Source organism: Antrostomus carolinensis, unplaced genomic scaffold (genome assembly GCF_000700745.2).
Source record: "Antrostomus carolinensis isolate BGI_N321 unplaced genomic scaffold, ASM70074v2 scaffold22115, whole genome shotgun sequence".
Lineage (NCBI taxonomy): Eukaryota > Metazoa > Chordata > Aves > Caprimulgiformes > Caprimulgidae > Antrostomus > Antrostomus carolinensis.
In genome coordinates, this window is record NW_010318781.1 from 15,746 (window position 1) to 27,296 (window position 11,551).

The window sequence follows — 11,551 nt, forward strand, 5'->3', positions numbered from 1 at the left end:
GGGGGTCAGTGAGCAAGCCTCTGTGGTTAAACCACCACAAGAATAAAACACTTTGTGATTTTCCCCCAGCTTTTGGAAGCCTGACAAACAAGACTCAATGATTCACATCACCCCCAGCACCAAGAACAAGCTTATGATCCTGATAGCACTTCTAAGAGCATACCATGCATCATACATGAATCTTCAACAGTATACGTGTACCACAGCCAATGTATTGGATTTTATCTCCTTCCATTTGTATATACTGAAGTAGCACTAGCTCAAGAGATGTACAAGAACTTGTCAGAGTGACAAGTAAGCTTACAAACTATTACATTTTTGAATCATGCAACACCATCAGCAACAGCATCTGCTAGACCAATTTGTTCTATTATGCATGTATCTTTCACAAAACTAAAGAAAACCTACTTAGAACTAAAGAAATACTTCCTTAGTGAGTTGGATGTACTAAAAAAAGTATTTTTATCATTAATAAGCAGATATGATTAAATGGGAACAGACCTATAGAGTAATAAATAGCAGTTTTGTACAGTTTTCACATAGGAAGGCATTTTACCTTGTTGGATGTTGATTTTCTACCAAAATTCATGCTAATATTTATAGTAAAATTATGTTTATTTAATCTGTATTTAAACCAAAAACGGAAGAAATCAATATTCCATTCTGTTGAAAAACTAGGAACAATGGAACTCTTAAAAAATCTTTAATAAAGTATTTTCTAGGCAGCCGTTTTCCTGGAATGGAATATTAAAAGAAAAAATGAAATATGAAAGAAATAAATCCTATAAAGCCAGTCATATTTTCAAAACAGGAAGAATGCTAAGCTAGAAATACTTGCTGTATTAATTTACAACTAGTAGCTTTTTCATAAAACTTGACAAGGACAAGAAACCAGTCACGTGAAACAAAGCATTTCAGAAAAGGTATTACTTGCCTCAAGCTGTTCATCTTCCAGGAGTTTTATAACCAGCCATCTAATGTCATTGACTGCTTCCTCATTGTTGAGAAAGATAAAGAGATTGTAGAACACCATGGTCTGGAGGTAGGTTAAAATGGTATACCTAGCATGCCAAGAATTGCTTCTTGCTGTCTACAAGTTAAAATAAATAAGAAGTATGAGAAAGGAAGAATGTGAAGGAAAGCTAACAAGATTTAAGAAAAAGCTTTTGGGAACAGTTGCAAATAATTTCCCTTATTCAGATATTTTTGTTTCATACACTCTTCAATTTCCAAAGCATACAATTATTACTTAAATAATAATTTATTACAGGTTGAACTTCCCAAAGCATACTGTTATTTAACAGATACCTATTTAATGGATACTTAATACTGTAAAAGACAAAGTAGGCAAGTTTCTCCCTCTGGTTAACTTCCAACCTCAGCCATAAGGCAAATATAAATAAAGCAGAAATTCCATGCTGCTTGAGTATATATGTATTCTATATAGTGGATTTGGAAAGCAAAGTTTTTTCAAGTTTTTACTTTCATCTCCATGTGCTTATGGAAGTCTAAATTATTGAAAGCATTAGGAATGGGTGCAGCCTTGCTTGCAACACTGCAGTCGGTATTTTGCCCATGTGTACAGCTTACACCAACATTTTGCAATAAGTGATTTTATTAATCTAGATCAGTCTTGAATGACTAGCAAAAAAAAAAAAAAGCATGTCTTGCATGGGAAACTGTATACAGCATAAACCATTCAATTTAAAAATGAAATTTGTGTTGTTTTTCAGGAACCTGTAGCAGTTAATAAATATATTGTAAAACTGTAAAAAGACAGAGATTCAAGTGCAGTTCTTTATATGACAACTCATTTCGAAACTGGGTTTTGAATTATTATGCTCATGAGGAGATATGCTTGGCTTAAACTGATCTACTACTGAACTAAATTTTAATTTATTAAAATATTGTTCAATTTCTTATCAAGATAAAAGTTGTTTAAATGTTTGAAAGTAGGAAACACAACAAAATATATTTACTACTTCTAAGAACGTTTTAAAACACTTCTAATAAACTCCTCCCTTTCACGTCTAACAAAATCAATATCTGATTCTCTTCTTGTACAAACTTTTTTAAAAAAAAAAAAAAAAAAAAATAAAAAAAAAAAAAAAAAAAAAAAAAAGCAGAGTGCATCAGATAACAAGAAGCTTTAAGCTATTTAGACCATACTCACTTGTTTTAGCACCTGAAGTACCAAAGGCACTTGCTGAGGATACAGCAAACCCTGAGACATTAATGACAAACACATCTTAGCATCTCTTTTGAGCTCATCATAGTTATTGTCATTTTCTACCGGTGCAATCTATAGAACAAGATCAGAGAGGGGGAAAAAAAAAATGCTAGTGTTAGTAAATAAGCATTGCTAACAGCAAAATCCTGAAACTTTCTAGTTTAATGTCGTGAAAGGAAAATAGGAAAAATACAATCAGTATAATGCTGAAAGATTAAGTTAAATAGGAAAAACAAACAATAAAATGTTAAAATACTCTCAGCAATAAGCTGTGGAAAAAAGTGAATAGAATCACAAGATACTTGTTCCCTTCACCATATATTACTTACCTAAACCTAGTAGCTTTAGAGCTAGTCTAAAGCTCTTAAGAAGGATTAAATGGGTGCCATTAAGACTTTGGTTCCCCATTGCAATTCTTTTGGTATGAAATCCAGTTAATTCAGTATTTTAGATGTAAGTTCAAAACAGAGAAAGCTTTATCACTTTCACATAAGTAAACTTTTATTTTGTGGTCACATACATTATTGTTAGATAACTGACTATGTTTATATAAAGAAAGACACATGCTTTGAAGCATGCAAATACGCATTATTTCAGATATTAGCACTGAATGACCCAGCTTCATAAAAGAATAGAAGGATTAGATGTGTCAGGAAAAACAAGAGAAGTACCACCATTTAGAAGGAATTGTATAATCATGGAACAAAAGAAAACAATTGACGATAAGTATCAGAATAGACACAACATACACTCATTCACAGATTAAACCCTTTTCCCCCCCTGCAAACTCCACACCTACTGGACATCCACCTACAAGTCATTACTGTCAGGAAATCATTTAACAGGCTAGATTACCAGCTGTAAACGTACATAAGCATAAACATACATAAGGAAAAAAATATTTGGGCCTCATCAGTATGAATGGTTTTTTATTACCTTTTTTTTTGTCTTTTTATTTAACAAGTCCTTTATAACTTCACTTTATATACAGAAGCCCTTTTAATCAAACATGACTAGTAAAGCAGCAATTAAAGTACATACCTTGAAAAATAAGGGTAAAAGCTGGAGTTGCTCTGTGACAGCTGTAGAGAAGGACCGTCCTGCACTTGCCATCAACCACTTCAGAACTGTTTTTATAAAGAGAAATGATCACTGATTAAGATAAAAAAAATAGTAATAAACCCCAAACAAATTATAGACCAAATTTATTGCCAGACTCGCCTGGGAGATTTTCACACATTAAGAGTGGACCTATATTGGTAATTTGACCCTGTAAATGTGACTATAAACCTCAGCCCTGAAACAACCCATCAACAACAGATATGTTGATGCAGCACAGATGCAAGAGGTGAAATTCTCTACTGCAGCTGTAGAATTTGCAGACCTCAACCATTGTGTCCTAAAATAAGCCCCCATTTCTTAACCTCATCAAGTAACTCACTAGTTTTCAAGAGTTTAATGCCCTGAGTTCGCTCATCTTGTTCACCAACTCCATTCTCCTCCATTACATGATTCTGAATTTCTTCATCTGCTTCCATGAGGGGTTTAAGATTTTCAAGTATTCGAGTAGTAAATTCATGGACACGAGGAGATTTAGTTGCAGCAGTATTTGGCAAGGAAACATCTATCATGAATATGTAGGTCAAAACACTAAAAAAAGCAAACAAAGAGCAAGAACATACAGTTAGCATGACTAGTGTGTAGAGAACATAGCTAAAAGTGATCTGAGATCAATTTGTTGAACTTTGAAGTTTCATACTTATACAAAATTCCCTCTTATCTTCACTTCAAAGTTATTTAAAAGCAAATGTTTTTCAAATACTCTCTTTTCCAGGTATTTGAGTCAAGCAGGGTTAAACAATCACTGAGTTACAACCCCACTCTCTTCCAAACACATCTGCAACTAGTTTTTAAGTCACTAAAATGCTCTCTAAAGGATTCCTTGTTCATTTACGGCTCATTACTGCTTACACACAGTAAATTTCAGTTGTGGTGGTGTGAGGTTTTTTGGGGGTTTTTTTGTTTGTTTGGGGTTTTTTTTGGGGGGAGCAGTATTTGTTGGGGGTTTTTTTGAAGAGCTATAAAGATATCATACACAAACATAACAGGCCATATACAATAAAAGACAAAAATAGAGAAGTCATTGGAAGTTTCTGAAACAAGTCTGTTAGAAATTCCATAAATTATTGCTATTACCAGTATTAACACACAGAGATCAGCAGTCACCACTTCAGTGTAATTATTTAGATACTCAATTACCCAAATAAAATGAAAAGAAAAAAAACCCAGGAACGACAGAAGAAAATACTGACCTTCCTATTCTCTCTCGGACGTTTTTGTAAACCTGTGTGAGTTTAGGTTCCAAGTACTTCAGCAGTCTATGCAATAGCTCTGGCACTCTCCATTCTTGCTGTGCCAGGCCACCTTGCAGTACATAAAGTCGGCTAGGAATCAGAACAGATTATCTTTAGTCATACAAAACTATTTCTCCCTTCCCCAGTCCCCTCTAAGCCTTGTTTTGGAATGTTTTGTATGTGTCAATGCTTGAAAGTGTCTTTGTGTGAATAGCATGCAACGACCAAGTAAAAATTACAGAATGAAACAACAGTACTGCTGCTAAGCCAGTTCCAAGCTTTCACATTCTGTTAACTAAATTTAATTACATTAAAAAAATAATAATGAAGAAACTCCCATTGTGTGGGCAAAGCTAACTGGAAAGGAGCACTTTTGTTCCCTGCTTCTACAAGCCAGCTGGCACAATATGCTCTCAATACATTTTATCTATGCCTTTTTTCCTTCTTTATTCAGCCACAATAAGACAGTTAAAATTAAGTTTACCATGCATCTACAAATGATCCTCCTTCACCACTCAATGGAGATTCCAACAGCAATTCAAATAACCAGTGCAGTTTCCTAGGATCTCTGCTCTCCTGAAAATAAACGGGTATCAGATATAAGCAAATTGGGGATTCTTAAAAATTTAAATAATGTATAAACAAGGAAAGTTTTGACAGAGATTTTCTTTGCATCCCTTGGCTTTATTCTATTAAGCAAGTGCAAAGTGAAATACATTTTCACAATGAACCTCAGTAAGAGAAAAACCCAATGAAACTACACACAGTTAATTCTTTGGTCAATACAATAAGAACAGAAGGAATTTTAGCTTCATTTTTTACATAACATGAATAATCATGTCGGAATTTTGCTAATTAATTTCCAGGGTTCTGGCTGACAAACTATGCTGAATTTTGCTGAGTGATTTCAAAGAATTACTGATCCAAGGTATTTGTGGCCTACCACTTACCCTGCTTCTCAGACACCACAACTCCCAGTCCACCACAGTGTATAGAAATCTTATTGTATGTTTTCACAGCATAATGCCAAGCTCAGTACTCTTAGGGCAAGAATAAATGTGTAATTTGAGTTCAAAATCTCCCACAAAAATTGAACACATAGCAAGCATATACATTAACATCATCCAGTTATCTTATACAGCTATTCTAAAATACTTGAAAAGAAAACTAAGAGTTTATTTCCTTTCTAAAATGTTGTATTTGTCTGCAAAGGGCAGAAGAGAACAAGATTTCCAAAGAAGCTATGAGATTTTAAATGGATGTTATTTTTATATTGTATTTACAGTGCTCAGTTTTAGCTGACAAAATATACCCAAATACCTCTGTTCACAAAGCTTTTATTTACACATTATCTGTAAAACTTGACCATCTGGATATAGCTTTACAAGGATAAAAATGGGGTACTCACACAGGAGGTTGCTATGCATGTGCCCCAATCATTATACGTTTCCACTGTAATGTTGGATAAAGCTGTTCGAAGCAAGGGACAAAGAAGCTTCCAAAGTTTTTCCACCTGTTCAGCAAAAAGGCAAAAGACAAGATTAGTCTAACGATAAAATGGCCATCTAAGCTCTGTGAACCCAAATCCTTCCATCTTTTCAAATCACTGAAAACCAGTACTGATTCTGGCAGCAGGTACATTTCGATATTTATAAAAGGAAATAAATACTATCAGAGGTAAGATTTCAGGAATAATTTTAATTTTGTTTACAAGGTGTTTAGAAATCCTGTGGACCACGTATGCACCATTTTCATGGTGATTTAAGCACAGTTACATCAGAGACTGCATACACTTTGCTTTTGGTAGGACAGCAGTCTTGTACACCCCAAGGACTTCCCCCTCTCCAGATTCTTAAATTTCTTTTTTATTTTTTTGTTAAGGAACTGATTCTCCCAGAATTATTTTTCAGCATAGAAATTCATTCAAAGATCATCTAGACTGCTAGGTCTAGACTAAATAAAGATGTAACAGTCTGAGGTGGACATAAGCACTTATTCCAATTGGAAATTACAAAACATGTCAGCTTTGCCATCTCCTTACTGGCAAACTGTTCTTAGTTTTAATCTTGAGGCACTTTATTAACACCTTGTATTATATAGGGACCAAACCAAGCTATGAATTGTGCTCAAAGCGGGGCAATGAAGCACTAAGTGTTGCAACATTTGCCAGTCCTTTCTTGGACATAGGTGACACAATAAAAGCCTTCAACTTCATATGCTTAACTTCTTTAATAATTCAAATTTATTCCCTAACTTCCATGATCACTCAAAAATACTATTTCAGCACCTTCTCAAATGTCCAGTGTTTAGAACCTCTTATTAAGCCAGCTATAATTTCAGCTAGACATCTGTGGGTGCTGTCATGGGAGTCCGCCACAAGTTGTTCTAAATGGGGCTGAAGAACTGGCAAGAAGGCATCATCAAAGTTTCTGAAAAGGCCCTGTAAAACAAGATGTGAAAGTGTCTTCAGTAATTATCCATCTAACCATTGTCTTCGTAAGAAGAACATGAGATTGTGAAGCACTCAAGATCTGAATATGCAGAAAGTGAAATTACTTTGCTTTTGTAACAGAATTACATATGTGTTCTATGTACTTTTATATTACTCTAAGTATGTTTCCCTAAGTAGTTAATCAGAAGAGAGGATTAATAAGATTAATCATAGCAGCATGCCTTTAAAAAAAAAATAAAAAAAAATCATCAACATTTGCAACAGCAGGGTATAAGCCAAGTAGGGTGTGGCTCTTCCACACTTCGAGAATTGTCTACAAAATGGAAGCAATTTAGTTATTGAACTCAAGTTACCTTGAAGAGGCAAAATCTGCGAGGATTAAATTTGTCTTTTCCTTTTCTGTCTTCTAAAGACAAAAATTTTATTAACTGCTCAACAAACTTGGGATCCAAAAAGTGATCATATATAATTTGTTCTGCCTGTAACAGGAAAGAAAAAAAAAGTATTAGCTTTGAGGTACTTGATTGTCAGTGTGATATCCTAATCTTTTCAAGTCCCACTTTTAATTTTAATTCTATTTTTTGCAAAAATCATGCCTCGGTTATCCATTTCACTCCTCATTTTATAGGGAATATTTGGTAATGTTACACAAGACTCCTCATTTTTATTTTCATTAATGACTTTGGATTGTCTTGCCTTCCACTAGCACAACCCCTACAAATTAGTCATTCCCACTGTCATTAATTACCTTGTTCTAAACTCTGATAAAGATTTGAAAGGGAACAAGAAAGTGCTCATTAATACAATTATTCCATGATCACTGACAGAGAAGCTGCAATACATTAAAATACTAATTCTTTCTTGCATGCTAACACAGTAAGTATGAAAATTAAGTAGAAAAATACAATTAAAAATGTCTTCTAGGCTTCTAGGCTTCAGAATAGTTATCACTTATTGCTTGTTAAAAACATGATTATATCCACACAGCCATGAAACTGGCTAGTTGAGTTCAATCTCTATCTTGGTTTGCAATCAAGCAAAACAAATCTGTTTCCACACGTTTTCTGTAAGTACTCTCTAAATTGAAAGCAATAGTTAGGTTAAAAGACAGGAGGGAATTTGATCTCGACAATAATCTGTGGACAATATTAAAAAAAAAAAAAAAAAAAAAGGAGTAGTATCAAAAAAACCCACAAAACTGCAACACACTGAAACTCTTACCTCTGTTAGCTCATCTCTCCTTCGCCCAAGCTTTGGTTGATCCTCAACTGGAGCATAAACAGTCATAGTTCTGAATGTGAAAAAAAAAAAAAACCAGTTACATGTTTCAAAGTAAAATGACGTTTATTATTATATTCTATACTTTCTATATTAGATAGGATTTATCATCAACTCCAAAAGAGCAAAACTTAAAATTTACAACAAAAAAAATGGTCTGTTTTTTTATGAAGGTTTTGCTAGAGCAAGCAATTCAGAATTATTAGTGATAGAATACTCTGCATATTTGACAGCTATATAATTTTTAAATATGTATATTTCATTTTAAACCAGCAGTTAAATAGCCATATGAAATATGTGCCTATAGTACACACAAAACCCAAAGAGAAACAGATAGGAAATAAATGAAATTTAAAAAAAAACAACCCAGGCCCACAAAAAACACCCAGAAGTGATAAAACAAGCAAGGAGCACAAGGGGAGAAATAAATTGTACTTTTTTGTTTCAATTAAAAAAAATCAAACCTAACAAACATTATTTAATTTCCCACAGGGTTTTTTCTGCTGAGTCTCACAATTCTATCTTAATGCTTAATGATACTCACTGAGGCCACGTATAATATCCCCAGTGTGTTTTCTCCACAAAACAACATGACTCCCAAGCTTCCTTAGTCTTTGGTAAACTCTGACTGTCATAGTGCAGCCACTGGTTATCCGGTCTGTCACCAGCCTGAATGCTGGAAGGCTTAGGGTTTCCACCTGGTTAAAGAAGAATTCATACTCTTATCAAACTTGTTCATTAATAGTCCCAGCAAATGTTGGAACTTACTTTTAAGAAAAGATTCTAAAGAGCTTTTATGTCTCCCTCATCGCAATCACATCTGTACAGAGATTTACCCTAGGAGATTAAAAGTAAAACTAACAGTAATAGAAGAGATTCCTTTAGTAATTTATATAAATGTGCCATCTGAAATTATTCAAAAAAGAATAAAAAGGAGATACACAAATTATTCTCACAAATTACAAGGCTTCCTGAAAGGAGAATCATCAGAATTCTGAAGTTTTACCTTACTTCAAATAAGTGAATAGCTTAATACACACCTGCAAGTATAACACTGCTTAAAAAAAAAACAAAACTGAAAAATGACTGATAATATTATTTGCTTTGTTTGTGTAGAATATTAACAACCAGAAAGGAATGAAAAGCTTGAAATTCTATGTTTAATTTAACCAGAAAAATACACTTTAAAAAAAATTTTGGATGCTAGTAAGACATTTCTTACAGTAAATAAAACCTACTTATTTCGTAAGGGCAGATGGGCACTTTCTTGTGTGTTCTCTTAAGCTGCTTAAGAATACCAGCCACAGCCGAAATGGCCACCTAAAAGAAAGAAATAGATGTTAATGTATCCATTCCATACTCACCTCCAGAAGGATGTGTCTCATCATCTCATCACAGACACATTTTAAGACAGCTACTCAGCACCCTAAAAAGCCAGTGAACTTTACAGCTAATTTTGTCACCTTTATGGGAAGTATCAGCCACTGAGAAATAATCTCACTCATTTCAGGGAACAGAGGACATGACTTAAGCATGACCTTTATAGCCCAGAAAAACCTCCACACTAATCATTTTCAGGAAAAAAAAGGAGGTGGCCATTAGTTTCAAGCCTCACTGAGGCAAAAAAGCAGAAGGAAAGGTACAGATGTAACACCTAGATGGCACTCTTTAAATAAAAAGCTGCAGATGGAAAAAAACGACATCTGCAAAAGAATTCTGAAATAAGTAAGAATTAATATATTTCACATTTTCACAGTTTACAGACTTTACACCACATGTCACAGCACTGCAAAGACTGTCATCTTCTTAGTTTAGGAACTTTTGTACACATGCATGGCTGAAAGGGTGAGGAGGGATGTAAACCTCAGTTTTTCTTCTTTATCACACCAAAACACCACAAACGGTGATAGAACAAGGGGTAACAGCTTTAAAATGGAAGAGGGGAGATTTAGATGTGAGGAAGAAATTCTTTCCTGTGAGGGTGGTCAGACACTGGAACAGGTTGCCCAGAGAAGCTGTGGATGCTCCTCCCTGGAAGTGTTCAAGGCCAGGTTGGATGAGGCTTTGAGCAACCTGGTCTAGTGGAAGGTGCCCCTGCTGATGGCAGGGGGGTTGGAACTGGATGATCTTTAAGGTCCCTTCCAACCCAAACCATTCTGTGATTCTATGATGAAACATCTGATCTAAACCCTAATGAGCTTTAAAACAAAAGAGATATTGTTTTTACCTTACGAACTACAATTGCGTCATGGTTGAGACACTGAACAAAAAATTTGATGGCACGGACAGGCAGAATCCTATCATCCCTCAGGAGCAGAGACAGAAAACCAATGCTTATGTGCTCAAACTTCCAGGGACTGAAAAAAACCAAAACAAAACCAAACCAGACAATAAGTAGCATCGTTGCATGTACTGATTACACGTATTAAGATTACGTAAATATGTTTGTACTAACATAAGTAACATTCTATGCCATTGCCATAGTCAACAAGCTCAACTGTCCCTCAGGGAAACCTCCAGTGTTCCAGGAACACAGAAGTGCAATCAAACTTACTCAATTAACAGTGCCTTTTTGATCTTGGCATTTCAATGTAAAATACAGACCTATAGGGATATTTTTTTAAAGTTTTTAAACACAAATATTATGCTACCAATTAAATTCTATTTGGATGTCAGTATTGTGCAGACAGAACCAGAAATCGTTCTCCAGAATGAAAAAATTTAAAAAATAACAGGTCAAACTAATTAATGAAAAAGCTCAACTCCAAGATATGATAAGCTTTATATTAACAAATCAAGCTCACAGTGAAAATAAGTTCAAGACTCATTCACCTCTTTACCTAGGAGACAGTAACGCAAGATTCCCCTATATTGGCCTTTATCTTCCTGTTTGGCCAAGCAGAATCCACACATAAATGCCCGAGGACCTCCAGAAATTCAGTTTCTGCAGATACCTTTGCAAAAGCTCTCCAAGAAGCTATCTGCAATCCATTTTATGCAAGGTTGCTACTAATGTACTACTTTTGGACAGTTACCTCAAGGGTGAAAAAAATATTACTCAACTCTGGTCATATTAACTGCACTTCTTGATGCAATTGATATTTATTCATATAGCCACCTCCAATCCACGCCCCCCCCCAAAAAAATTCTCATGCACAGAAAGGGAGACTTACAGATTTCTTTGTTCCACACAGTCCAGCAGCTTGTTGACCAGATTTTCATAGTTTCTGAGGGAAA

The 11,551-nt window shown here is 34.7% G+C and overlaps 1 protein-coding gene across 1 annotated transcript in view; it reads right to left on the minus strand.

Annotated features, from left to right (window-relative positions):
• PSME4 (proteasome activator subunit 4) overlaps nucleotides 1–11,551 on the minus strand; it is a 61,782-nt gene that overhangs the window by 7,377 nt on the left and 42,854 nt on the right. Inside the window, exons 29-42 of the mRNA XM_010169053.1 lie at nucleotides 11,488–11,551; nucleotides 10,542–10,671; nucleotides 9,553–9,634; nucleotides 8,859–9,012; nucleotides 8,258–8,327; nucleotides 7,390–7,515; nucleotides 6,872–7,024; nucleotides 5,993–6,097; nucleotides 5,069–5,160; nucleotides 4,543–4,674; nucleotides 3,672–3,880; nucleotides 3,272–3,357; nucleotides 2,174–2,302; nucleotides 935–1,090 (exon numbers count right to left, since the gene is read on the minus strand). The exon at nucleotides 11,488–11,551 is cut by the window's right edge and continues 2 nt beyond it. Coding sequence (XP_010167355.1) covers nucleotides 935–1,090; nucleotides 2,174–2,302; nucleotides 3,272–3,357; nucleotides 3,672–3,880; nucleotides 4,543–4,674; nucleotides 5,069–5,160; nucleotides 5,993–6,097; nucleotides 6,872–7,024; nucleotides 7,390–7,515; nucleotides 8,258–8,327; nucleotides 8,859–9,012; nucleotides 9,553–9,634; nucleotides 10,542–10,671; nucleotides 11,488–11,551 — 1,688 coding nt within the window. The remainder of the gene's footprint in view (nucleotides 1–934; nucleotides 1,091–2,173; nucleotides 2,303–3,271; nucleotides 3,358–3,671; nucleotides 3,881–4,542; nucleotides 4,675–5,068; nucleotides 5,161–5,992; nucleotides 6,098–6,871; nucleotides 7,025–7,389; nucleotides 7,516–8,257; nucleotides 8,328–8,858; nucleotides 9,013–9,552; nucleotides 9,635–10,541; nucleotides 10,672–11,487) is intronic.